The 26157-nt window shown below is 62.3% G+C and overlaps 3 protein-coding genes across 11 annotated transcripts; 2 read left to right on the plus strand and 1 right to left on the minus strand.

Moving 5' to 3' along the window:
* The first annotated feature begins 976 nt into the window (after positions 1-976).
* REX1BD (required for excision 1-B domain containing) lies at positions 977-3763 on the plus strand. Its single transcript, XM_001503343.5, has 5 exons — positions 977-1351; positions 1446-1528; positions 1905-2109; positions 2813-2892; positions 3539-3763. Exons 1-5 carry the CDS (start codon positions 1250-1252, stop codon positions 3609-3611), a joined length of 543 nt encoding a protein of 180 aa, XP_001503393.1. The 5' UTR covers positions 977-1249; the 3' UTR covers positions 3612-3763.
* A 297-nt stretch (positions 3764-4060) lies between these two features.
* CRLF1 (cytokine receptor like factor 1) lies at positions 4061-14429 on the minus strand. Of its 5 annotated transcripts, none has more exons than XM_023625508.2 (9): positions 14192-14429; positions 9346-9627; positions 8914-9043; positions 8573-8742; positions 7432-7589; positions 7196-7364; positions 5051-5238; positions 4895-4937; positions 4061-4381 (listed from the first exon to the last, which is right to left on the minus strand). In XM_023625508.2, exons 1-9 carry the CDS (start codon positions 14301-14303, stop codon positions 4368-4370), a joined length of 1266 nt encoding a protein of 421 aa, XP_023481276.1. In that variant the 5' UTR covers positions 14304-14429; the 3' UTR covers positions 4061-4367. The 5 variants fall into 5 exon arrangements, with proteins under 5 accessions (XP_023481276.1, XP_023481275.1, XP_023481273.1 ...); XM_023625507.2 differs by having other exon boundaries at positions 4895-4942; positions 14192-14427; XM_023625505.2 differs by having other exon boundaries at positions 4881-4942; positions 14192-14427.
* TMEM59L (transmembrane protein 59 like) lies at positions 13838-25899 on the plus strand. Of its 5 annotated transcripts, none has more exons than XM_023625511.2 (10): positions 13838-13975; positions 20279-20703; positions 21537-21696; positions 21782-21879; positions 23007-23159; positions 23330-23344; positions 23747-23849; positions 24750-24867; positions 24968-25085; positions 25325-25899. In XM_023625511.2, the coding sequence occupies exons 2-10, from the start codon at positions 20542-20544 to the stop codon at positions 25451-25453; spliced, it is 1056 nt and encodes a 351-aa protein (XP_023481279.1). In that variant the 5' UTR covers positions 13838-13975; positions 20279-20541; the 3' UTR covers positions 25454-25899. The 5 variants fall into 5 exon arrangements, with proteins under 5 accessions (XP_023481279.1, XP_070102782.1, XP_070102780.1 ...); XM_070246679.1 differs by lacking the exon at positions 13838-13975 and adding an exon at positions 15078-15312; XM_070246678.1 differs by lacking the exon at positions 13838-13975 and adding an exon at positions 18585-18939.
* The last annotated feature ends 258 nt before the right edge of the window (positions 25900-26157 follow it).

A 26157-nucleotide genomic window follows, 5' to 3' on the forward strand; every position in this document is an offset into this window, starting at 1 on the left:
GGCCCTGTCCTTCATGTCCGAAGGGGTCTGTCATAACCAGCCCCCTGCCACATAGCCTTGTGAGCCTGCCCCCCTGAGTTCTGTCATCTATAACATGGCAATGAGGAGCCTCAGCCCAGGGACTGGTGCGACCTGGGCAGGCACGTTGATGACTCTCGTTGCTGGGCCCTGGAGGTGTCCAGTTGTGGGCCAGGGGGTGGGCAGAAAGGAGCACCCGGCCTAGTGTAAGACACCTGCTCTTGGTTTGGACTGACCCATAGGGGCCCCTGAGCCCCACCGAAATCCAGTGCTGGCGCTCTGGGCAGGGCAGGCCTTAGTGTGTATGGAACTTGGAGTGATGCTCCTGCACGTCAGCTGAGGCTTATGGTGCCCTGGACTGCCCCTGGCAAGGCCGTGCTTTTGTCTTGAGATGACTGCAGCTTAGTGTGGGTGATGACCCAGGCCTGGACAGTCATGCTGAGAACAGCTGAGATCAGAAGTGCCAGCGAAAGGGTCTGGCACCCCATGCCTCAGTTAACTTGATTTCATCCCTGTCCACTGCCTCCTCAGGCCAGGCCACCACCATCTTTCTGGTCTTCCCCACATCCCCCCTGGAAGAGGAAGCTTCCTGAAGCTCAAGCTAGGTGGTGTGTCTCCAACGGAGAGCTCCGAGGTCTTCTCTGCACTTAATGTGAGGCCCTGCTGGTTTCAGCAGTGCGCTGGGCTCCCACCTCAGGGCCTTTGTGCAGCCCTCCTCTGGCTCCCTCCCGAGGAGCAGTTCGCAGAGAACGTGCTGAGGAATCTACTCAACAAAGCTGGCTGGCTTCCCACGACCTCAGAACCTTCGTTCAAATCCCGCTCTTGTCACAAACTGGTGGCGTTAAATGACATGTCACTTCTGGCTTCGTTCTCTTCATTAGAGTGGGGAAGGGATGTGCGGAGGAGATGACGTCGGGTGTTGCTATAGGTATACAGAAACAAACCTACAGACAAGGACAGTCTTGCTGTATACAGAACGATACGTTCAAAGACAGACAAGACATAAGGCAGATGCTAGAGGGGAACAAGCAGAGGGGTGGGGTGGGTGGAGGGTATCAGACCTGAGAAGGCCCTAGTCTTCCTTCGTTCCCTGTTCTTACCCGGGGTCTCTGAGTCTCCAGGTTTCCGGACAGGTTGGCCACAGGCTGGGGGCCAGAGACCTCCGGGCCTGCAGAGGGCGCCTGGTGCAGTAGAGCAACCTGCTCCCGGGCGGGGCCGGGGCTGCGCAGTCATGATCGCCGCCGAGGCCGCGGCACAGTCCGCTCTGCCTGCTGTGCCCGGTGCTGCGGCGGCCGCCGGAGTCTCAGAGCGCGAGGAGCCGGCGTGGCCGTGGGTGAGCTCGGGCCCGAGGGGGAACAGGCGTGGGCCGGGCGGTGCAGGCCCGGGGGCGCCGGCTTCATGCCCCAGCCATGACTCCTGCCTCGTAGAAAGATGCCCCGATCCGGGCGCTGGTGCAGCGCATCCACCAACTGCAGGCTGAGCGCGCACAGGCCTTCCGCCGGCTGGAGGAGTGAGTGCGGGCGCAGGGATGGGCAGGGGTCGCAGGGTTCAGCCCCCGGCCCACTCCGGGGGTGGGCGTGCCCAGGGGCGGAGCTGGGTCCCCGTGTGGCTGCGTTGTCAGAGGTGAGGTGGGGTTTGCGGGGGGAGCAGATCTTTGCTTTTGCTCGCAGGGACCCAGGGCGCGTCCCCACTTCCCGACGTCCCACTCCGTGTGGCGTCTCTCCCTTCCCCAAGCGCAGAGGTGGGTTTGTCTCGGGTTCCCCTGCGGCAGTCAGAGAACGTCCTCCACACTCTGGGCTCCAGGGACACTTCCCCGGGGAGCTTTCAGGTGGTCGATGCGGGTGCAGGGCCTGGGGGCGTAGCCTCAGGACCCCCACCTGCCGCAGAGGCCACCGTCAGTATCTGCACAGCGGCCCGCCCTACGATTTCCCGCGCTACCGGAGCACCGTGCACGAGGTGACCCAGGCCTTCGCCGCTGCCTCGCGGGAGGTGCTGGCGGTGGAAGCCGAACTGGCCGGGCGCCGAGCGCAGCCACTGCTCGCGGGCCACGTGCGCAGTCTGCAGCAGCTGGAGGAGACGCGCCTGGCCACGGTGAGGCCCCGCCCCCAGCCGCTGTCCCTTCCTCCGTGACTTGTGTCTCCAACTATGGGCCACTGTGCGCCCCTTGGCGGAGGGGCCAGGCTCCAGCCTCCCAATCCCACGCCCCCGGCGCCCCAGACCCCACCTCAATCCTTCACTAAAGTTTCACTTGAGATTCTCCTGTCTCTCCTCTACTGTCCCCGCTACTTTGATCCAGGTTTTGTTTAGTCCCAGGCCCCGCCCCCAGCCTCAACGCTATCCCAGGATGCCCAGACCCAGCCCCTGCAACGCTTCTTCCACCTCTGGCTCTTCCCGAAGCCTGAGGAATGGTCCTCAACCCCCTGCAGATTGAGGGGCGTGGATTTCCAGACCACGTCCCATCTCAAGTAACCCGAGATCCCAGCCTAGGTTCTGGGCCTGTCCTACACAGCCAATCCTGACCGAGATACACTACTATTCCCAGGCCAAGGCCGCGTGAGGCCACGCCCACGGCGCTCTTTGCGCCAGTCTAAGGCCCGCCCACGCTCCCCTCCTCCTCAGAAGCTCCTCTCAATCCCAGCCTCCTTCCGTGCGAAGCCCTTCTAGACTCCCTGCCGTGGCCCCACTCCCCCTGCGCTGCCTTTCTGGGTGCTTCAGTGTCTTCCTGATCTGTGTGGGAGGGCGGCGGTGGTCCTCTACCCGCGGTGACATTTTCCCTGCTGCCCATCCCCCTCAGGTGGCCCTGCTGCAGCTGATGGGGGCGCCAGAGCTGACGGGGCAGGAGGATCCCCTACAGATGCATCAGCTGAAGATGAAGTGAGCGCTGCCTCCCAGGGGCTGGCCATGCTACATTTGCACATGCCCCCTCGGGCACTGTGCCCCCTAACTAGCTGTGGCCCAGGCCTGGCACGGTTAGACCCAGCCGACCCTCTGGACCTGCGCGCAACCCTTACGGAGTGCACGTCAGAGTCCTCACCTGGTGGCTCCTAGGCCTACAGCACAGGCTCCCCCAGTGCACACACCCTGCAATCTCACACCAGACTCGCTGTGTATTTCCAGGACACAGATGCACACCTCACACATGCCAGTCCTGCTCACATGGCTGGACTAGGAGCTTGGACACAGTCTCCCAGGCCCCATGGGGCACACGCTTGCACATTCCTGCCCTCAGCTCCCCAAGCACACACACATGCACACCCACTTGACCTCTGCCATCGTCACGCTGCACACCCTCCTGATGGCACCCACCCACCCAAGATGGCCTTTTCTCTCCACCCACTTTGACCTATGGGACCACCCCTCCTCCTAGGCACCCAAATTGTTCCCCCAGCCACTAGCGCTGCCTGGGGGACTGGCAGTGGGCAGGAGGGCCCGGAGCTTGCCACAGCTCTCTCAGAGCTGCACAGCGCCGGCTAATTCGCCCCATCTGGGTTTTATTTATAGTTCCTATCCGCTCTTGTAGGGTAATTAAAACCATGGAGGCAATCAGTGAGGTTCTTCAAGACCTTAAGTTTGATGCGGAATCTTCGGAGTGACGGTGGCTTCCCAGGGACACACGGAGCATGGGAAATGGGACGGATGGCGCCCAGCCCAGCCCTGACTGCCAGCTGGCTAGGGTTGCACCCTGCTGAGCTGCTGACCTTCCTTGAGTTCACCGTGCCTCCCAGAATAAAGAACCTTTTCTCTAGAGCCGTTCCACTGTCTCTGTCCTGGGGTGCTGGAGGGGGTGTGCCTGGGCAGGGGGCCCCACAGGGACAGGGATGGCAGGTGGACGACTCTACCCTCCTCCTGATCTGTAGAAACTCGGGTGTTTTGAATCACACCATCCAAGGAGTTTAGAACCAGATATTTCAGAGCGTGGAGAGAAAGAGTCTGAAATTCTGGGAGGTAAAGATTGCAATCCCAAAGGATCATTAAGATTCCTCATGCCTCCCCAAAACCCTACTGCTCCCACTCCAGCCCCAAACTCACCTTCACAATCAGGGCACCTAAATAGCTCATTTATTTAAAAAGACTCTGGAGGGGTCCTGGGTAGGGGGAAGTAATAACTCCATTTTACCCCCAGCCCTGGCCAGGGTTCTGGGCAAATCAGCCCACCATCACTAGGGTGCACCCAAGGGTGGCCTCACATGGAGGCCAGAGCTGTCGTGGCCCTCGGAACCAGGGCACCCACCCCAGCTGCTGCTGAGGGTGCTTGGGTGCCCTGAGGTGAGGGTACAGAGGTGACCCCCAGTCTGGGTGCAGCCCCCAGGTCTCCATGAGGCAGGGAGGGTGGCCCCAGCTCCTACAGCTTATCTGGCAGGACCTGCGGGTAGAAGGGAAGCCAGGCTAAGCGGGAAGTCTGGGAGGTGCCAGCACCACAGAGCAGTTGAGGCACTAGTTCAGGTCCTGGCCATGCCACTTTAAGCTGGGTGGCCTTGGGTAGGGTACTGCCCATCCCTGGGCCTTGGTTTCCCCCATCTGAGAAGTAAGAATACCTATCCATCCCAGGGGGTGTCCTGCAGGTAAAGCGCTTGGCACAGGGCCAGCATGCAGTAGGCGCTCATACATGCTAACCGGGGAGAGTATGTCCATTCATCTGAGGATGACATTCCACTTTGGACACTTTCAGGGTGTCAGACGCTCTTACTAGGCTGAAGGCCACAGGGCCAGGCACACAGCAGGTGTCGGGTAAATGTTGATAAATAAGAGATGGAGGAGGGGATTCCATCTCAACAACTCTAAGACTGAGGTCTTGGGGGGGCGGGGCACGGCCTGTGGCCACCTGAAGGGGCCCCGGTCTCCCTCCCTGCCTGCCTGCCCACCTGGGCCCCGTTACCTCTCGCCGCGCCGCGTCTGCCCGTGGGCAGGATCCGCTCGTCCTGTGCTTGGAAGGAAGGAGGCAGTGTCCGGGGGCTGCGGACCTCCCTCCCCTTCCCGTTTTCCTCCCTGCCCCCGCCCCTCCAGCCCTCTCCCGCCGGTCCCTCCTTCCTACCTGGTTGCGGGTCTTGTGCGATTTCTGCATCCACGCTCGCCACTGGTCGTAGAGGCGGAAGCTGAGGTTCGAGCAGTATGCGTGCTTCTTGAGCCAGCCCAGAAACTGCTTGAGCTCGCGCCGCACCGGCCCCGAGCTCGGCTCGCCGCCCCGCGGCTCGCACGCCCCGCCGCCCGGGCCCGGGCGCTCTGATGGGGGGCGGAGCGGCAGCGTCAGTGCGCGCCCGGCAGAGGGCGCGCGCGGGCAGGAGAGGGAGGTTCCCCGGCGTCGGGCGGGGGCGGGGGGGGGGGGGACCGCATTCCCCTCGGGCACCTCCCTCCACGTTTCTCTGGGACGAGGTCCTCTCCACGGCCCAGCATAGCAGCCCAGCTGCGCCCCCGAAGAGATGGAGGGTAGGAGAAGAAAGGGGCTCCTCCTCCACATCTCCTCCAGGAACCCGATTCCTGTGGCCTGAGCCAGGTGTGAGTGGAAGGGAGGGGGGCGAAGGAGAGAGGCCAGGGCTGGAGGGGTGAGACGCAGAGACAGAGCAGGGGTCAGAGAAAGGGAGAGAGACGCTGAGGAGAGAAAGCTGGATAGAGAGAGGCAGAGATTGAGAGATGGGGACAAGAGAGATGCAGGGAGGGTGAAGCGATGGAGGGCAACCAAGGAGATGCAGAGGGACAAGAGATCGAAAAAAAGGGCAAGATGGAGACAGGGCAGGAGCAGGGCAGCCAGAGACCCTGGGGGTGGAGAGACACAAAAACCAAGAAAGGCAGAAAGACAGAAAGACATAGGAAGAGAGTGACAGAGAGACAAAGAGAGGAAAGTGTGAGGAGACACTGAAGGAAGGGGACAGTCCACAGGACAGGCCTGAGAGCACGAGCCGGTGGGATCAGGAGTGGGCCAGGAGGACCAGATGGGAGGCTGGCCTGTGGGTCCAGCCACGGTCCGCAGCCAGCCCCAAGCAGGCCGGCGGATAAGGACATCGGCCTCACTTCATAAATAACACCGGGGACCCGCTGACAGGCCCTGGCACAGCCCCCACCGCCCCTGCCGGCCTCCCCCGGCCTCCTCAGCCTCCCCGATGGACGCAGCCGCCTGCTGGCTCCTGTGCAAGAATCGCAGGTGCTGGGCACGAACAGGGGCCAAAGCTCAGGCCCCTCCCCGGTGCTAGCTCCCGCCTACCCCCAAACCTGGAGGGGCCCGAGCTGGGGGCTCGGGAGCTGGCTAGAGCCCGGCTCTGCCCCTCCCTGGCTCTGGGTCCCTCTCTGGGCCTCGGTTTCCCCGTCATCCCATGAGCGTGGGCCTGGAGTTCCAGTGAACTGAGTTCAGATCCCTGTGTGACCTTGTGGGCTGGCTGAACCTCCTGGGGCCACAGGGTCCTCACCTGAGAAAAGGGGGCCTCCTTTGGGGTGAAACCATGGGGGGAGCAGGGGATGAGAGCCTCAAAACTGCTACCTGCAAACACTTAGGTGGTGCCCACCATGATGGCACTTTCCGTGGGTTCCCTCATCTAACCCTCACAACCGCCTGAGCAGGCATGACTGTCATCCCCATGTTCCAGATGGGGAAGCTGAGGCCAGACATTTCAGGCAACAGATTTCACACCATTTCGCAAGGCAGAGAACAGAGGTCCATGGTCTTAGAGAAACCCCAGACCACAAGGGGAGTCAGACCCAGGCCCCTGATCATCCCCATCTGCCTACCTTGATCAGAAGGGGAAACTGAGGCCCATCAGAGGGAGAGCTGGCAGCCAATTGGCCTCAGAAGTAGGGGTCTCAACCTCACTTGCCCTTAGGGGCTGGGGAGTGGTAGAGGTGGGTGAAACGAGCTAGGTGGGGACGAGGCAACTAGAGTGAGAGCCCTGAATTAAGGCGTGGTCTTTGCTGATGGGGCTGATGCTGGCTATATGCTGTTAGATTTTCTAGACAATTTTTCTAGGGAATCTAGGATATTTGTGTTAAAACGTCCTGTTTTTAAGTGTCTGCAAGTAGATCAAACTTTTTTTTTTCAAATGACAGACCAGAGAAAATAGATCCAGGGGCCATTTTCCGCCCCTGGGGCCACCAATTTGAGCCCTCTGCTCTCTGGGAGGAAACAAGGAAACAGAAGCCCGGGCTGTTTGGGGCTGGTCCCCACACCACCCAGCCCTGTCGGGGTCCTCACCGCTGCGGGGGGTGGAGGCGGCCGTGGGGTGGCTCCACTCGCTCCAGATCCCTGCCTTCTTGGAGCCATAGATGCCGAAGGGGTTACAGCGCACTTGCACGAAGTAGACTGTCCCGGGCTTCAGGCCGGCCAGGCGGCACGAGGTCTGGTTGCTCACGTCGTCCACCACCTGGGCGGCAGGGGCAGAGTCAGAGGTCGGGCGGGGTCGGGGTGGGGGAGGGGGAGGGGGCGGGCACCTTCCAATCCACGCTGTCCTCCACCCGGTAGCGGATCTGGTACTTGGCTTGGAAGAGGAAGTCCTTGAGGGCAGGCGGTGACACCCAGCGCACGCTCAGCTGGTCCTCCAGGCCCCCGACACGGCTCACGTGCACGTCGGGCGGGGGGTCGGTGGTCACTGAGGGGCGGGGCAGGGCTTAGTCAGCGGGCTGTCCTCAGACCTGGTTGGCCCATGTCTGGGTTCAAATCCCAGAGCATGTGGCTTAGGCGGCACCTGCCTCTGTTTGCCCCCTCCCACCTCAGGATGGGTGGATGACATTCGATCATATTCGGGAACCACTCAGCTCCTAGAAGCACTCAGTTAATAAAGGCTGTTATCACCATTATCCTCTGTAATGTCAGAACCTACCCCTCCCTGCAGGGAGCTGTGTGACAGCAGATGCCGCCAGGCCACGGGGCTGTTACTATCATGCCCTGGAGGCGAGGGGGGCGGTCAGGCTGCCAGATGCCCCGGGGAACTCTCCTTGACCCCCTGCGGCCTGCCTCCGGCTCCCTCCTACTTTCCGGAGGTCCTCAATACGGCAGCCTTGCTGGGGGCAGAGGGACGACTGAGGCTTAGAACGTGTCCGCGGCAGCCTTAGGACTTACAGAAACAAGGCAGGCAGCAGGCTGGGGGGTGACGACCAGCCTTCCGGGGATCCTGCTGGGAGCCCTGTGGGCAGCAGGGAGGGTTGGCCTCTCCCCCTGAGGCCTTGGTGAGGGGCCGAAAGGGTTAAGGCACAGGCTTGCTTGGGGCTGAGAAACACCCTAATTAGATTAGGCCCAATTCTGCTCGCAGATCATCCACTTCCTGCCTCCCGCCTGCACCCCCCCAGCTCCAGGCCGCTGCTTCCTGGGGCGCCTCCCGACCTGGGCGCCCCCTCCCAGCTCCCTGGGGCCCCCTCCCGCACACCTGGGCTGCCGAGGGGGAGGCGGCCAGGCCAGGTGTTCTCCGCAGAGTGGGGGTATACTGGCTGCTTCAGGGGGCTGGGGACAAATGGGTGGATGCCTAGCTCCTCCCTGTCCCAGCCAGCAGGGTAGGACCCAGAGCAGCAAGCACAGCTGGGCTGAGAGCAGGCAGGATCCCTGATGAGCCAGGCTGGCCCTCGGGGCGGTCCTCACCCACATCCAGGATGTCCAGTGTGAGCACATCGGAGCGGGCTGAGCCCAGCCGGTTGGTGGCCTCTACCCAGATCTCGTAGGGGGTAAAGAGAGCCAGGTCCTTGGGAATGTGGCAGGAGTGAGGTCCCACCGTGTGGTACTCCTCACATGTGTTGTCCTGCCCGTACCACCTGCAGGGGCGGGAGGGAGGGGGCGAGGACACGTGAGGGTCCCTTTGGGCCCCCAGACATCCCCACGGCAGCCCCAGAGTGCAGACTGGACACCGGGACTTAGAGAGGGCTGGCTTTGTCAAGGCCACAGAGCCAGGCTGGAACACACGTCACCCGAGGGCTACCACGAACCTCAGCTTGTACTTGAGGGAATAGTTGGTGTGAAGGAAGGTTTCCCCTTGGGCCCCCGGCGTCCAGCGGCATGTCAGGTCCTTCATGTTCTTGGACCAGCAGCTGATGTTGAAGGGTTTCTCTGGGGGCACTGAGGAAGGGGGTGCAGGGGGCTGAGGGTCTGGACTGGCTGTGGACAGGTACAGGAGCTCCTGGCCGCCAGCCAGGCCCCCACCTCGGAGTGGACATAGGGTGGGCAGAGTGGCTGTTGGCGGAACTGTCTGCACGGCTCTCTTGAGGATGGGTGGGCTCCAGGCGCTCATTCCTCCACAGCAGCCTGTACCTCTCAGCCTGAGCCAGCGTGTCCACCATTCAGCCCCAGGCCAGGGGGCCCATGATTCATGCCCCTGTGCTCCCAAGAGCTACCCCTGGGCATCCTAGGGGCCCACTTACGGCCAACATAGAGGCAGGAGCCGGCCAGGATGCTGCCGTCACGGGCGTGGCACACGAGGTTGTCCCCCGACTGCTGCCTGGATCCGTTGAGGTTGGCCAGGGCAAGGGCCAGAGTGGAGGCGTTGAGCACTCGGGAGAGCTCGCGGGGCAGGCGGCGCCCGTTCAGGGTCCAGTAGAGGCCCTCGGCAGTGGCCCCTGGCGGGTCCCCGTGCACTGAGCACGTGGCCTGCAGGGAGGAGCCGATGAGGAGCGTGGGGTCCTGGGGGCTGATCACAGCCGTGTCTGGGGTCAGAAAGGAGCGCCTGTCAGGCCTGGGCTGGAGCCACCCTGAGCCTCCCACCATGCTGGGATCTCCAGGACTCATGGCAGTCCTGCACAGGAGCTGCTTATTAATGCCCCCCCCCACTTACAAATAAGGAAACTGAGGCTCGATTAACTGCCCAAGGTTAGTGGCAAAGCTGAGATTCAGCCCCAGGACTGTCTGATTCCACAACACTGGTCCTTCCAAGTCACTTCATCACTGCCTTGCTCAAGGCTCTCTGAGTGGTTACAAACCGCAGGCATAAACGCCCACTCAGATCCAAGCCACTCGTGCTTTGCACACAGTTCCAACCACCACTACACTCTGCTTTTTTCTTTGTTTTTCATTTCACTTTATTTTTGGCAATTAGAAATAACAGATTGTGAGTTCTTTCTCTGATACCCCCAGAACCTCACACGTAGCAGGTGTCTCTGTGAGGAGAGATGCTTCTAAAAAGAGCTGCCCTCGTCCCTACTAGAATCCTGCTCATTTTACAGATGAAAAAACCGAGGCTCTAAGAGATCAAGTCCTAAGGTCACTGAGTGAGAGAAGGACACACTATTTAAACCCAGATTTGTCAGTCTCCAAAGTTCTGTTCTGCGCAGCCACTGGAACTGAGGGTGGCTGTGGCGAGCTCTAGGCCCCCAGCCCCATCCCAAGGGACTTGGCCTCATTGAGCTTTCCCTCCACTCAGTTTTCCTGATCTGCAAAACGAGAACAGGAAAGCTCGCGGTCCTCGGGGCCATGGTGAAGGTCAGGTGGGACGTGGCATCCTGAGCGGGGTTGTGTGCGAGTGGGGTGTTGGGCACAGGGGCCTTGGGCTTGCCATGATGACACCCTCCCACCTGCCTGCTGCTGAGGCAGCCCAGGGCTTCCCCTTCTGGACAGCAGAGCCTGAGAGGAGCCTGTTTTTTAAGCCAAGGAGAAACCAAGCCTCAGAGAAGGGGGAGGGGATGCACAGTTTAAGCCCATGACGGCCTCTCTGAGTCTGTCTCCCCATCTGGGAAGTGGATGTCATGGTATCAGCCATGTGGAGTTGTTTGAAAGGAACGCAAATGTTGCCTCAAGGACAACGCTGTGGGACCTCTCAGCCAGGCTGACCTGGGTTCGAAGGCCCCCATCTCACTGTGGAAGCCTGGTCCAGTCATCCTACTTCTCTGAGCCTCTGGGAAGGGGTCTCTCCCTCCACCAAGAGCGGTGTGGGACTCAGGCACTCCTTCGCTCATTAATTCATTCACACGGAGCACCTACAGTCTGCCAGGAGCTGGGGGCACAATGCTGACCAAGACACCCTTTGTATCTAGATTCTTGCCCTTGTGGGCCTTGAATCCAAGGGAGCAGCAGGAAAAAAAGAAATAAATATCTAAGAGAATAAATGAGAGAGAAAGGAAAGCACAAGTCAGTGGTGGTAGCTCAATGGCCTAGGAGGCCTGTCTGAGGAGGTGGCATCTGAGCTGAGACGAATAAAATGAAAGAAATAGCCATGAAAATATCTAGGAGAGAGTGTCCAGGCAGTGGGAGCAGCAAGTGCAAAGGTCCTGGGGCAGGTATGAGATAAGGTCTGGGAGGTTGGCAAGGGTCTGATGTGCAGGGAGGAGTTATTGCAGGGTTCTGAACAGGGGAGGGATTTACATTTTAAAAGGATCCCCAGGCAGCTGTAAAGAGGGACTGCATGGGGGCAGGGGGCGAGGGCAGCCCAGCTTCCCTGAGATGGCAGCCAAGGACAGGGTCATCCTGGCCCCTTGGGAGGCCCCTTGAATGCTAGCGGTGGCCTTGTGCCGGCCCTCACTTCCCTAGATGGGTGAGGTGGGGTGGACACGGTTCCTGGGGCCGGCCTTGACGATTTTCCGGGGCAAACTTGGCTTGAGGGCCATGTCTTGCTGGAGCCTGGGATCGCAGTTGCGTTGGGGCTTGGCCCAGGGCTCGCTGGAGGTCTCAACGTCCGTGCGAAGGAGCCGGATGAGCGGGCCAGAGCCGAGGAGGCGGGGGCGGCGGGGGGCGGGGGGCCAGGGGGCCGCCCCGGAGGTCCCAGGCAGCCAGCCGCCCGCTAATTCGGAATTCCTTCGGCATGAACTCGGGCGTGCCAGCGTCTCTGCCCAGGCCCACCCACCGCTTCCTGCCTGGGCCCCCCCAGCAGGGTGGGAGGCACTGCCAGGGGTGCCCAGACCCCAGGACCACTCAACCCTCCGGGGATGGGTCATGCCCCTCCTGCCCCCCTACCCACTGCTACAGCCTGGCCAGGAAGGGACTCTCTGGGGGGTCCTGGCTGGGGGGCACTGCCCCTTGGCCACACCCGCCTGGCCTGGGATGGCGTGGCCTGCCTGCCAGCAGCTGCAGCTGCCCTCCCGGGGCCGGGCGGGGGACGGGGCGAGAAGGCAAGGCCAGGCGGGCCTGGACAGGCCAGTCCCCCCTCCAGCTCCAGCAGGAAAGGTCAGAAGGAAGCCTTCTCCTCCCGGGACGTGGGTGCCGATCCCAGCTGGAGCACCTGGACCAGTGGCTTCCCCTGTCCTGTTCTCAGTTTCCTCCTCCACAGAGTGGGAGGAATGGCCGTTCTACCTGCTGGGGAGATGAGTGCGAGAGATCACGAGGGCCAGAGGGCCTGCCTGGGACGCTGAGGATTACAGCTGCTCCCTACCCTGGGGGTCCGGCTGGCTCCACACTCCCTCCAGGCCTCCCCAAACAATGGGCCCAGGAGCCTGAAACCGGGGTGCAAACATTCCAGGCCAGGAGAAGCAGCAGCCCACTGAGGTTGGGGGAACCCTTGGCCTGGTTTGGGGGGCCTCCTAGAAGCAGATCCCTGGCCAGGCTTGTAGACAACCCTCCCCCCCTTCACTCCCTGCCTCCTGCCTTTCCCGCAGAGCTGGGGCCTTTAAAAGTTTTTTCCTCCCCGCTTCCCAATCTGGAGCCACCGCCGTTATTAAAAGGACACCATGTGTTTTAAAAGGGAAAAGTGTGAGATTCTCTACAGGCAAGGAGGAGGGTGGCCTCCATCCTGGGGTCCTCATGAGGGTCCCCATCTCCTGTCCCGCTGGTACCTGCAGACACTTTACGACCCACTCGCCTGCTGGTCAGGTGCTAAGACACACCATAAGTAGAAACATATTGCGGAGGTGTGAGAATCTTATTTAATTTCTTCCCCCTTAAAGGAAAAAACACACGCACAGCAATCGCCCCCCCACTACCTTCGCCTGCTGCTCTACAGGCTGGGAAACAAAGCATCACTAACAGTGGCATTCACAGGCACTACCCACAGCCTGGCAGAGCTGTCAGGAACCTGGGAGGGCCCGGCACAGCCCCTCACCTGCCCAGGCGCGTCGGGCATGCTGGGCTTTTGGCAAGTGCCCCCAGGGGGTGCCCGGACCCTGCCCTTTCTGGAGGAGCATCGCAGGAGCCTGCACCAGCTCCGTGCAGTGCAGGTTGGCCTGGGGCATAGTGTGTGCCCGCCCAGGTGACCTGTGCACCTGGACAGGGTGCATGGAGGGACTGTGGATGTTCCGGGCATGCTGTGCCTGCGTGCATGCCCCTGGGTTGCTTCCCCCTCCGATTGAGTGTGTGACCACGAGTGTATGTGTGTTAGGGATGGAATGTGTGTGTGTGCCTTGATGGTGTGCGAATGTGCATCTGGGATGCAGTGTGCGCAAGTCTGAGGGTGAGGGTGACGGGCCACAAGCCAGTGTGAGTCTTTGTGTGTCTCTGGGTGTGTCCCAGAGCGGGTCTGGATGTGGAGACGGTGTGCTGGCGGGGGTGTGCATCGGGTGGGGGGCCGGAAAGTGCCGGAGGCCCGGACCTCCCGAGAGGGCAGGGGTCCCGGCCTGCCGAGCTGTGGGTTCCCAGTGAGCTCCCCCCACTCACGGCTGGGCCCCGCGGTGCCCGGACTCGCTGGCTCCTGCTCCGTCTCCCTCTCACCCACTCTCTCACAAAGATTTGTCTCGCTGGAGGCTTCCAGCCCAGCGCGGCGTGGCCCGGAACGGTTCGGAGCGTTGCCGGTGGCGGGGACTCCGAGGACCCCCGCGCGGGGTCCCGCCGGGGGAGGGCGGCGGCGCCGGCCCGCGGAGAGGCGCGTCCCCGGGGACCCCGGGCCGCGCGCCAGGCGGCCAGAGCGGCCCCCCTCCCGCCCCGCCTTCCTCGCGGGGCTCATCCCTCCACCCGGGGGGGCCCGCTCGGGGCCGGCACCCAGCGCGCCTACTGCGTGCGCCCCCGCCCGAGAGCGGTGCCCTACGGTCTCCGCAACTCCGAGTCCTCGGACGCTGTCGCGTGCGCCCGCCTCGTCCCAGCGTGCAGAGGGTTCCAGGCCGCCCCGGACCGGGCGTCCTCGGCCCGGCGGCCCAGGTAAGAAGGCCTCGGGAGCGAAAGCCGGACCCTCGGCCCGGGGACTGCGGCGTCGTGCGCCCTGCAGGTGAGGGTGCCCCGAGGGCCGCGCCGGGGGCGCCTTCCTTTGTTCCCGGGCCGTCCAGGTGGCGCCTGCGCCCCCTCCCCCCGCGGCTGCCCCTGGGGCGCAAGCTTTCAGCCCATGAGGGAAGGGGAGAGCAGGGCGCCGGTACTCACCGGCTCCTGATCCGGCTCGCGGCGCCCCGAGGACGCAGAGCAGCAGTAGGGGCAGCGGCGGCGGCGGCCGCCGCGCGGATTGGGCGGCGGGGCCCGGGCGGCCGGCGGGCATGGGGCCGGCGCTGCCGGGGTCGCGCAGCGGGCGGCGGCGGCGGCGGCTCAGGGCGCGGGTCGGGTGCGGGAGGGCGCGGGCCAGGCAGCCCGCACGTCGCTGGGCGCGGACGCGGAGGCTGGAGCAAGTCTGAGCAGCCGAATTGACAAGGCGCTAATGCGCTGCTGGCCCCGCCCGGTCCCGCCCCCGGCCCGGCCCGGCCCGGGACAGGGGGCGGGGGGGGGGGCGGCAGGCCCCGCACCGGCCTCCCCGCCGCCCGCCCGCCCGCGGGCACCGCGGCCCCACCCGTCCGGCCTCCGCCCCGCCGCGCACCGCGTGCTCCCTGTCCCGCGGCCCAGAACCCCCCCACTCAACCCCTACCGACCTGAGACCTCCTTTTCCAACCCCGCCAGCTCCAGGTTCCCCAGCCCCAATCTGGGACCCGGAGCCCCCAATCCCTTGTCCATACCCCCGCCCACTTCCCTGTACCTCTGCTCTGTGCCCCTTCAGTGTTCCCTGCGGCCCCCAGCCCTGGCCCACTCCTCCCCGCCAAATCCTCGGTCTCGGCCCCCACCCCAGCTCTGGCCCCGCCCCCCCCGCCCCCCCCACTGAGCGGTCCCTGAGCCCCGCCTGCTCCCATCTCCAGCCCCCCTTTCTCCCCAGGGACCTGAAAGTCGCCCCCCCCCGCTCCTGCCCCACGCCCTGGGCGCGCGGGTCCCCCGGGTCTCAACCCAGCTCTCCCCCTCCCACTTCATCCCGCCTCTCCTCGGTCCTCCTTGCGCAGCCTCAGCCCCAGGCTTTGCTGGAGGGAAAGACGGAGAAAAAGCTGGAAGGCACGGAGTCCCCAGGCCCTCGCCCTGCCTCAGCTGTCCTCTTCGAGCGGGACGGGGCTGAGGTTCTTCGGGGGCGCTCGGGGGCCTCAGGAGGGAGCTCTCGCGTGGGCCGACTGGGAGAAATGAGCCCTCGTGGGAGCGGAGACGGGGGCCTGCGCAGGTCCCATACGCGGGCAGGAGGGATTCTCAGGAGAGCGGTAAGGAGGCCCCCCTCCGCACTCACTGACACCCCCCCACGGAAAAATCCGCTCAGCGGCCCGCGGGTGGGGTGCGCCACGCAGTGAGTAATTGCTCCGGCGGCCGCCGCCCGCCGACTCCAGGTAACGCCGGCTGCCCCGAGCGACGCATAGTTTATCTTCCTTTTCTTGCGCAGGGATCCTTCTCCATGTTATTATTTTTGGCCACTGCTTGGCTTTCGGGACCCCTCCCGGCCCGGACGCTTCATCTCCCTCCTCTCGGGCCCCCACCCGATTCAGGCGCCCGCGATAAAAGGACGCCTGGCCTCCCAGGCTGAGGTGGAGGGGGCCTGAAATGAGAGTTCCGGGGCGCCTTCTGCCCTGCAGTTTGAGTCCCAGCCCTGCCCCTCGCCGCCAGCCCTGAGAGAGGAAGGGCTCTAACTCCTCCTTCCAGAGATTCCCTTAGAGAACTGCCCCTCCCTCTGTGTCCCTAACCAGCCAAGGGGGAAAGTGGCTGAGGGGCCTCAGGAATGCCCACCTCCTTTGCTCCAGGCTACCCTCCATCGCTGCTACTTGGGTCCCTAACACACACCCGAGACGGTCAGAAAAGCAGCTTGAAGGACCGGATCCTGGGGTCTCTGCGCACCTCCGGCTAGTCTGGACTACAGATGAGTTTGTGAGGGGAGAGTAAAGCCCTGGAGGGGTGTGCAACTTCACCAGGGCCGAGCAGGCCTCTGGGTCGGTTTCCTTCCCGCACAGCGGAGCCAGCTAGGGCTTCTGTGGGAAGATTCAGTGCAGCAGACGGCTCCACAGTCTAAGTGCTTAGCATAGCCCTGGGCACTGGGGGTGTGTTCTTTGGAGCAGAGGTGGTCCCCAGGCCTCAGTTTGTCACCTCTGAAAAATAAGGCCATAGTCCCAGCTGCCAGGTGGTCCAGAGGGTTAAGTTGAGGTGGCAGTTCTTGGCCAGAAGTGTGTTTCCAGGTTATGTGCCATCCTCCCCCACCACCCCTGCCTCGCAACGTCTGACTCCCTCCTGGAGAACTTCAGCCTTCTGGAGCAAAATCTTGATATTTTTCCCCCCAATCTCTTCTCTTCCCCCAGTCACTCCCCAGTCTGGGGAAGAGGCTCCACCATCCACCCAGGTGCTCAGGCCCGGAGACCTGGAGGCACATGTGATATCTGTCTCCCTCGCTCATCCCCCACGTCCAATCCATCAGCAAATTCTGTTGGCTCTGATTCCAAAACACATCCTCATTCTGCGATTCTGACCCCTTCTCCCCGCCCCAGCTGGGTCCAGGCCTCACCACCTCCCCCCGGGAGGCCACCGGCCTCCTCCTGGGCTTCCGTGACAGGGCTCCTGCCCTTGTCTGCACAGCAGGCAGAGGGAGCTTTTAAAAGAAGCAAAGCGGGTCTTCTCTGCGCCCCCTCCTTCCCTCACCGCTCCAGCCACTGCAGCCCCCTTTCCTCAAACACATCAGACTTGTTACTATCGCTGGGTCTTTGCACATTTGCTGTTCCCTCTGCAGAGAGGCAGTTCCCTCAGATCTGCCCCCCCCCCCCCCCCGTTTGCACCTTCTCTTCCATCAGGTCACAGGTCGTGTCACCTTCTCGGAGGACTCCCCCACCCTTCTCATGCATCCTCTAACCCTTTCACTTTTTAAAATTGCCTTTGTAACACAGCTCTTCCAACGTCATCTTTCTTTTGCTACTAATTTTCTTTAGACAGCAAGCACTCTGAGAGCCATTAGGACCCAGTGCTGGGCCCAGTGAGGGCCGCAGGAGAAGAGCTCAATGAACATTTGTAAAAGAAAGGATGGAGAATTCTCAGTCCCCCCAAATATCAACAAAACAGTCCCAGCGAATCATCCTGCCTGGGGTCCCAACGAGGCCCATGCCCCAGACATGCTGTGTGACTCAAGCCGGTAGCCACCCCTCTCTGGTCCTTATCCATAGAAGGGTATGGATCATTTGGATTTCCCAGTTCTGCCCAGCCCTTGAGTGTGCCCTCTGTTCTCTGAGTGACCTTTACCCCATACCTTTGACTTTAAAGAAAGAGATTTGACCCCAAAGTGTACCCTTCCCTGCCCCAGGAGCTCCCAGTGGCTTAACCCCTTCCTCTCCGGTCGCACCACCTCTTTGCGCAGGAAGGGTAACCAGCGTTGAAGGAACTTATGGCAAATATTGACCGAAGTCCTTGAAGGTGGCTGGGAATGTACCAAGGGGGCAGATGGAGGGAGGGCCCCACTTGTGCTGGGGGAGCGGCTCCTCCTCAGTCTTTCACGCTCTGCGCCTAAGGACTAGGTTGGTGGGAGACGCTCCAGCCCCAGCTCCCTGCGTAATTCCAGAGCACTGACAGGGCAGCAGGCGCAGGGGGGCGGGGAGGGGGGCAGTGGGAGGCAGTGGTAACAGCACCTTCAGGGGTCCGTGGGGACACAGAGTCAGTGGGAGTGAGGAGGGCACAGAGCTGCCTCAAGCATGCGGAGACCCCGAGCTCATGGCCCCTCAGGATGGTAGTAGCTGCCTTGTGCCCTGGGCCAGTATTCCTGGGAACTGGAGACAGTGAGGGTCTGGCCGGTACATGGGGCTGTTGGCAGCAGAACCCAGTTTCAGGACCTGTGCACGGGAGAAGGTGGGGCTTTGTCATTTCCACCCTGGAGGCTGAGCCTGGGGACCTGGGATGCCCAGGTCCCAAGCTTTCTGCCTTCTGTACTTAAAAAATTCAGCCCCCATAGGTACTGGAGGTGGGGTCTCAGAAGTGCCCAGCTGCCTAAGTCCGGGTCAGGGCCAGTTGCACCGAGCCACCGAGACCTAGGTTCCCTGCACCTCTGCACCCTGCAGAACCCCGGACGTCCAGGTTCCAGGAGGCCCAGTTGTGTTGGGGGGGGGGGTGACACACAACTGTGCTCCTTGCCCCTCCCCCTCACGGTCAGCAAGCGCCGGCGCCAGGGTGCCGTGCCTCCTCCCCAGCCTGTACCCAGCTTGGGGGTGGGGGTCAGTGGGGTCGTGGTGAGGGCGGCAAGGGACAAAGGGCGCTTGTCCGATGGCCGCCCTGACCTCCGCTGCCGCTTCCCGGACGCCGGGCCCGCCGCTGATTCACACCCAGGCCGGCCGCAGCGCCCCGAGCCTGCCGCCCCCGTCCGGGCCGCCCCGGGGGGTAGGAAGTGGAGGGGGGGCGAGGGGCGGCGCCGAGTCAACTTTCCCTCTTAAGCCCCGAAGGAATGTCGGCGGATTTCCTGAAACCCGACCCCGGCAGCCCGCCGGCCCTCCCGCCCCTCACCTGGACCTGCTCCCTCGGGAACGGCAGGAGGGGCGCGGGGGCTCACCTGGGGGGCTGGGGTCAAGTCCTCCTTCCGCTCCCACCCCTAGCGGCCTCATGGAGCGGAAAGGGGGGTGGGTGGGCGGCAATCAAACCCTCTCACTCCTTCTCTCCAGCGACCTAGGCTAGCGGCCCAACCTCTCGGGCCTCAGTTTCCCGTTCCGCAAAAGGGCGCGGGATGTCCTTCCTTCCTTTTGCGCCTTAAGCGATTCCTCTAATGCCCGACGCCCCCACCGCCAGCCTTCGCAGGAGTCGGCCCGCCTCTCTATGCTTCTCTAGCTCGTCACCTGAGCCGGCTCTCTTTGCCACCCCGAACCTCAGTTTCCTCACCTGTAAGTTGGACAACGCTACCAGTGCTTCCTTATAGGGCTGTCGCAAGAAAATCCCTGGGGAGTGTTTTGCTTGGCGTGAACGAAGGACAGTAACTGTGGAAGGCTTAAGCGCGCGGGGATCCGGCATCGGCATGTGTGGGCTTGAATTCTGGCTCAGCCGAGGGGGCCTGAGTTTCCCACCTGTGAAATGGGGGACAGTATTGGTTATAACCAATGGCTGTTTCCCAAGGCGCAGGCCTGGCACGCGGTGGATTAGACGCGGGGTTCCCTCGCACTCGCGCAAACGGCGGGCGGGAGGCCTCGCCACAGGGTCGCGGCGGCCTAGCCCGGGAGGGCGGGGCGGGGCGGGGGAGGGTCTGCGCCGGGATCCAGATGTTCGGGGTCCTCCAGGCACAGCCGCGCCTGATTAAGCCACGTGGGGGCCGGCGGAGGCCGCGGAGATGAAAGAGCGGCGGCCGGCCCGGGAAGGGGGTACGCCAGGCCCCCCCGGGTCCCCTCCTCCTCCGCCGGAACCTGCGGCGCCCTCTGACCAGCCGACCCCGCGTGGCTGTCGCCCGGTCTGCAGGGGCGGAGCGATGCAAGATGCGCTGGCGGCGGCGCGGCCTGGGCAGGCACCTGCGCGGGGCACGCCAGCGAGAGGGGGACATCTTTGCAGGGGACTCTGGCTTAGAGGGGCGCCCCCACTCCCACGCCTGACGGAGAGGAGGCTAGGGGGACTTCCTAACTGGAGATTCAAGGGGCTACAGTCTGTCACCTTGGAGTGTGGCAGTTTTGGAAGCCAGAAGTGTCCCTGTTGCCTCAAGTTTTCCCAGGAGAAGGAGAAATTTTAGCAGCACTCGCCTCACCCCTATCTGCACCTCTGTGTCCCCTCCCACTCAGCCTGAGTCGAGGGAACCCCAGTCTTGGGGGGCAGAGGCAGGATACCCCAAGTCTGTGGATCAGGGCTGGGCCAGAGGGAGATGAGGCTCGGGGAGCCCCGGACAGGCGGGGAGGGCTTCCTGAAGGAGGCGAACTGCGCACAAATTACCTGCCCTCTGACTTGGGTATCAAAGGAGAGGATGCCACAGACCTTCCCAAGGACTTTCGTGACGCAGACGTGCGAACCTCACGACCCTCCATTTCCACTCTCTGGCTGGGCTCCAGCCCTACTGCCCTCCCACCACCTCTTCCAACAAGCTCCTGCCCACCTCAGGGTCCTCGCTGTTCCCCTTGCTTCTATTGCCCTCCCTGCTTGGCCAGCTCAAACATCACCTCCTCCTGGAGGCCCTCCCTGATCCCCCTGGCGAATAGACCCCCCTCCCCCACCTCATCACCCTATTTGTTTCCTTTTGGCCCCTAGATCTGGCTGAGATCTCCTCGCCCGCGGACAAGAGGGAAGTGTCATGGCACCACTGCGATGGGACAGACGGCGGCCCCATTATCCACCTGCCCCGCCCCGCCCGCATCTCCACGGTGCCGCAGCGCCGCTCCCCCGCCCCCCATTCCCAGGCTGCCTCGCTCGGGTGACGTCAGCGACCTGGTCCCCGCCGCCGCCGCTGCCGCCGCATCCTCTACGCCCGCCAGGAGCCGGCGTCCCCCGCGCCCCTCGCGCCCGGCCCGGCCATGGCTTTGGTCGCGTTGATGCCGCTCCTGCTGCTGCTGCTGCAGCCTCCGCCCGCCAACCCCGCGCCGCCCGCCCGCGACCCCTTCGCCCCTCAGCTCGGGGACACGCAGAGCTGCCAGCTGCGGTGCCGCGACCGCTACCCTGGTTCGCAGCCCTCGCAGGTGAAGCGCATGCGGCGCCAGCCGGAGGACCAGTGATCTCTCTGATGGGGGAGGGGCTGGGGATGCGGTTCCCTCCGTTGGGAACGGGAGACAGGGGTTCCACGCAGGGGGAAAGGGTCGGAAATGAGGGTGGCTCCCTCCTGTGGGGGAAGGGTTGGGGTCCCTTCGATGGGTGCGAGCCCAAGGGTCGAGGTTTCCTCCGATGAGGTAGGATTTGTGGATGCGGGTTCCTCCGATGAATGCCGGGTTGGGGGGGGCGTCCCCAGGGTGCGGCGGGGACTGAGGCTCCTGATGTCCCCTCGCGGGATCTGGCTGCACTCTGCTGCGCAAGGACCCTCGGGGCGCCCAACCTCCCCCTCCCTCAGGCCTGACCGTCCCCTCCCCCTCCTCCTCCACCCCTGTGGCTTCCTCATCGTCCTTCCTCCCACGTAGCTTAGCAGACCCCACTCATAGCCTCACCCTCGTCTCCCCGCAAGACGAATCCCAGTTTCCCCAGGCCCAAGGGTGACAAACACCTCCTCCTCTGAGCTCCCCCTCCTTCCTCAGGCCTGAGAATTCTCCTCAATCTCCTCCTCCCTGGAGCCTGGCGTGGGGGGTGGCATTTCCCTCCATCCTCCCCAGTTTTCCGACCATTGCCCAAACCTAACATCCTGCAGCATCCGTGCCGCTTCTCAAGCCTCCTCTCCCTCTCTCCTCCTCAGAGTTAAGAGCCCCTACTAATATTCTTAGCCTCCCCACCTCATCCCAATCTCCCCAGATTTGGAGGGGGAGGCAAATCTTCTGCCTCCCCCCCTGAGTGCTTCCCGCCTGAGAACTGTGCATCCTACTCCCAGGCGGAGCTGGAGGAGGAGGAGGACCCCTCGGAGTCCCCGCATGAGTATGACAGGGCCGTCCTGATCAGTGCTTGTGAGCGTGGCTGCCGCCTCTTCTCCATCTGCCGGTTTGTGGCCAGGAGCTCCAAGCCCAACGCCACCCAGGTGGAGTGTGAAGCAGGTGCGCGCTGGCTGGGTGGGTCAGGGGAGGGAGAGGAGACCCGGGCAGGGCAGGGCCGCCTGGTCACCCCCTCCTCCTTCCACAGCCTGCGTGGAGGCCTATGTGAAGGAGACGGAGCAGCAGGCCTGCAGCGAGGGCTGCTGGAGCCAGAACCCCGAGCCTGAGCCTGAGCAGGAGCAGAAGGTGGGCGCCCTCCCACCCGTGGCCCTGGGCCCATCGCCTGCCCCCTGCGCCCCCGAATCCGTCCGTTGCGCTCCGGGCCTGCTGGGTATCCTCTGTTGAGCCGTATCACATCTCAAGCCTCAGTGTCATCTCTGTGTCGTCGGAAGTGCTCCTCCTGCCACCCCTGCCCCTGCCACCTTTTGGGGAGTAAATGGCAGGAAGCAACCACCATTTATCAGGCATTTGTCCTGGTCCAGGCCTGACCACAGCCTGTGCTAAATTTCTCATGCCACCCGGAGGCACCTGGGACAGTGCCACTCCCATTTCATGCCCGTGGAGCAGCTGCCCAAGGCCACACAGGCGGGCTCTGCAGAGGTGGGATTTAAAGCCAGTGCCCCCAGGGCTTGTGACCCCCCCCCCCCGACCTTACTCGTCTTCAGTGCCCCAGAGCTGACTTTACTGCACCTACTGCATGCCAGGAACTGCTGGTCTAAGCACTTTCCTTGTGATGACCTGTCATCTGTAGAGTTCAGAACTGAGGTTCAGGGAGGAGCAGCCTCCCAAGCACAAACACAGTGCCCCCCGCCCCCCTGAGAGAAATAACTGCTCACCCGCCATAGTCCTTGAGTGCCTCTAGGCAACGCTGCACTAGGGGAAAACACAGGACCCAGCCTCACAGCCGGAGATCCCGGGGCTGGGATCCCCCAGAAAGCTCTTCCCCCCTTCCCCTATTTTCCTCCACCTCCTCCAGGCTTTCACTGTTCATAAAAGCCCACTGCACTATCGTTCCTTCTTGTTCCGAGTTCTCTTCTGACACTGTCAAAATCCTAACGATGATGGTGACGTTTTAAATAATAGCAGCTACTACATATTAGGCACTTGTGCTGTACTATTGTCTAGTTGAAATCTCATAGCAACTCCATGAGGGAAGAGAATCATCCCTATTTTAGGGCTCAGAGAGGGCAATTCGCTTCCCAAGGGCACACAGCCAGCCAAATGCAGCACTGAGGTCTGTGGTCATTGTATGAAGCCATGTTGCCCCAAATCACTTAGTAAATTCTGATCACAGTGAATTCTCCCCGCTCCTCTCCCATTCGTTAATGCCCTACCTTGGTGACATTTCTGTACCTTGGGCCTCCCCTTTGCAGAGAAAAGTCCTGGAAGCTCCAAGCGGGGCCCTCTCGCTCCTGGACTTGTTTTCCACCCTCTGCAATGACCTTGTCAACTCTGCCCAGGGCTTTGTCTCCTCCACTTGGACATACTACCTGCAAACTGACAATGGGAAGGTGGTGGTGTTCCAGGTGAGGAGTTTGGCAGGGGCCACACCAGAGTGGTGGATGGGTGGTCGGGGTAAGATGTTGGGAGGCATTGGTTCTTGGCTGATGGGATGCAAAGTCCATTGATGTGTAAGCTTCAGGCACAGCTGGATCCAGTGTCTCACCTCACCCCTTGACTCTGCTTTCCTTTGTAGTGGCTTCATTCCCAGGCAAGCACTTCCCTCCTGATAGCAGGGTGGATGCTTAAGGCTCTAGATTACGGCCTTTCTGGAGTTTGAACTAGGTTGGGACTAACTGATTGGCCTTGGCTGGGTCAAATGACCACCTCTCAGCCAATCCCTGTGATTCTCCTGGCCTGGCGTGGATCACCTACATTCTTACTTCAGGAGCTGGAGGATCAAGATACGTCAAGGGGCCCACAGTAGCAGGGAACAACATCCCTGACATCGTAGTCCACAGCCCCTTGGGAGGGTGTTCTCCCTATCCCCAGGGGAACTAAGTGCCAGCTGGGCATGGGATGATGGAGCCTGCATGGGGCACAGAGAGGTGCTTCCCAGGGCCAAGTGGTGCCTTTATAAGGGCTTTTCTGTGCTGTCTTGTTCCCGACCTAGACCCAGCCTGTGGTAGAGACCCTAGGGCACGAGGGGGCCCGTCTGCAGCGAGTAGAGGTGACCTGGCGGGGATCTCACCCTGAGGCCTTGGAGGTACACGTAGGTAAGGTCCAAGCCAGGACCACTGCTCCTTCTAGGGGTGGCTCCACTGTCATAAGGAGTCCTCCTGTCAAATGAACCTTCCAGGACTGGGATTTCTCTCTCAACTCCTGGAGTTCCTGGGTCTCCCAGTATTCTGTGGTCCTTCTCCCAAACTTCCTTGGTCCGTCTCCCAGGGTTCCATGGTCCATCAACCAGAGTTCCTTGGTCCATTAACCAGAGTTCCTTGGTTCATCTCCCAGAGTACCTTGGTTCATATCCCAGGCTTCCTTGGCCTGTCTCCCAGGCTTCCTTGGTCCAACTCCAGGGTTCCTTGGTCCATTGACTAGGAGTCCTTGGTCCATCTCCCAGGGTTCCTTGGTCTATTTCCCAGGATTCCTTGGTTTGTCTCCCAGGCTTCCTTGGTCCAACTCTGAGGTTCCTTGGTCCAACTCCAGGGTTCCTTGGTCCATCAACCAGGGGTCCTTGGTCCGTCTCCCAGGGTTCCTTCATCTGTCTTCCAGGGTTCCTCAGTCCGTCTCCCAGGGTTCCCTGGTCTGTGTCCAGGGTTCCTTGGTCTGTCTCCCAGGGTTCCATAGTCCATCTCCCAGGGTTCCATGGTCCGTCTCCAGGGTTTCTTGGTCCGTCTCCAGGGTTTCTTGATCTGTCTCCTGGGTTCCTGGTCTATCTCCCAGGGTTCTGTAGTCCATCTCCAGGGTCCTGTAGTGCGTCTCCAGGGTTTCTTGGTCCATCTCCAGGGTTCCATAGTTCGTCTCCAGGGTTCCGTGGTCCATCTCCAGGGTTCTGATCTATTCCACGACTCCATGCTCTATTGCCCCAGGTGTTGGCCTTTTTTCTTCTCTCCATGGTTGCTCTGGCTCTTGTGGAAGGCCTGGAGGCCACTGAGAAGTGGCCCATCTCTCAGATCCTGTAGGTCCCTTGGACAAGGTGAGGAAGGCCAAGATCCGAGTCAAGACTAGCAGCAAGGCCAAGGTGGAGTCCGATGAGCTACAAGACAATGACTTCCTCAGTTGCATGTCCCGGTCGGTGGCAGGACCCTGGGAGTGGGACGGGGGTGGGGCTGGAGAGGAGGGTCTCTCTGATCCCACTAGGGCCGCTGAACTTACCTGCTGGGTGGGGCAGGCGCTCGGGGCTTCCTCGCTGGATCCTGGCCTGCTGCCTCTTCCTCTCCGTGCTGGTGATGCTGTGGCTGAGCTGCTCTACCCTGGTGACTGCACCTGGCCAGCATCTCAAGTTCCAGGTGGGCAGGGCCCCGGGGGAGGGGTGGGAGGACAGTGGCTCCGTAGTCCTGGATTGGGCCACCCTCTCTCCCATGGAGGCAGGGAGCCCTGACTTGCTATGTGACACTGGGCAAGTTTCTTCACTCTCCTATGAAATGGGGGGAAAAACACTCACCCCGAGTAGGGTGACCTGAGATCAGGGGTGGGAAGAAGCCTTGCCTGGGTGCGGGCTCAGAGCCCCCCCTTCCTCCCCCTGCAGCCCCTGACCCTGGAGCAGCACAAAGGCTTCATGGTAGAGCCAGACTGGCCCCTGTACCCTCCCCCATCGCACGCCTTTGGGGACAGCCCCCCACCCTACAAGCTGAAGCTGGATCTCACCAAGCTGTAGGCCTCGGTCCGCCTGGGGAATTGTTCCTCAGGCCTCCTCGCCCTGTGCTCAGGAGTCCAGGCCAGGGTGGGACCATCCTTGGGCTCCTCCACCCACAAAATCCTTCTCTCTACAGGCCTGCCCCTCTCCCCCGGGTCCTGATGTCTCTAGGGGGTGACATCTGGCCTTGCTTCCTCCCTGCCCCCTCCCTAGAGCGAGCTTCTTCCATCTTCTATTGTGTAGCTTCTTGAGTATTTGAACCCCACATTCCTCTTCCTCCTCTCTCCCCTCTCTGGGGGGCTGAGGCCTCAGGGGAGCCACCTTGTGCTAGGGCTCCCCCCGTCCCCACCCCACCTCTGGAGATCCAGCCCCAGGAGAGGAGGCCCCTTCAAGAGGAGGCTGTGGGCAGCGCTGAGGCTGGGGCCGCAGCTTGGGGGTTGGGAGGAATAAAGTGTGTGTATAAAAGACGTCTGGACTGAGCCTGCCTCTGTTTGTCTTTCTGTCTGCCCTTGAGGGAGTGGCCTGAGCATGGCCATGACCCCTGCCCCCCAGGCCCTTTCTGAGGTGGGGGAAACCCCGGGAACTCCACGGGGCTCAAGAGGTGCGAACCAGCTGCCACCTGGAAGGACAGCCCCTCTGCTGCCCAGCCCACATCACACGCCTGACTAGGGGTGCCCCTGGAAAAGTGACCTGTGTCACCTGCTTGGCCCGGGTGGGTCAATGCC

This window comes from Equus caballus, chromosome 21, assembly GCF_041296265.1.
Source record: "Equus caballus isolate H_3958 breed thoroughbred chromosome 21, TB-T2T, whole genome shotgun sequence".
Classification (NCBI taxonomy): domain Eukaryota; kingdom Metazoa; phylum Chordata; class Mammalia; order Perissodactyla; family Equidae; genus Equus; species Equus caballus.

Bases quoted from the DNA above. Each gene is read 5' to 3' on its own strand.
- REX1BD (XM_001503343.5), top strand. From the start codon at position 1,250: ATGATCGCCGCCGAGGCCGCGGCACAGTCCGCTCTGCCTGCTGTGCCC. The intron at 2,110-2,812 runs GTGAGGCCCCGC...CATCCCCCTCAG, and splicing joins AGGAGACGCGCCTGGCCACG to GTGGCCCTGCTGCAGCTGAT. The intron at 2,893-3,538 runs GTGAGCGCTGCC...CCGCTCTTGTAG, and splicing joins ATGCATCAGCTGAAGATGAA to GGTAATTAAAACCATGGAGG.
- CRLF1 (XM_023625505.2), bottom strand. From the start codon at position 14,303: ATGCCCGCCGGCCGCCCGGGCCCCGCCGCCCAATCCGCGCGGCGGCCG. The intron at 5,239-7,195 runs GTGAGGACCCCG...GCCCCCCATCAG, and splicing joins CGCCTCCACCCCCCGCAGCG to AGCGCCCGGGCCCGGGCGGC. The intron at 4,943-5,050 runs GTAGGAAGGAGG...CTTCCTTCCAAG, and splicing joins CGCACAAGACCCGCAACCAG to CACAGGACGAGCGGATCCTG.
- TMEM59L (XM_023625511.2), top strand. From the start codon at position 20,542: ATGGCTTTGGTCGCGTTGATGCCGCTCCTGCTGCTGCTGCTGCAGCCT. The intron at 21,697-21,781 runs GTGCGCGCTGGC...CTCCTTCCACAG, and splicing joins CCAGGTGGAGTGTGAAGCAG to CCTGCGTGGAGGCCTATGTG. The intron at 21,880-23,006 runs GTGGGCGCCCTC...TCCCCTTTGCAG, and splicing joins AGCCTGAGCAGGAGCAGAAG to AGAAAAGTCCTGGAAGCTCC.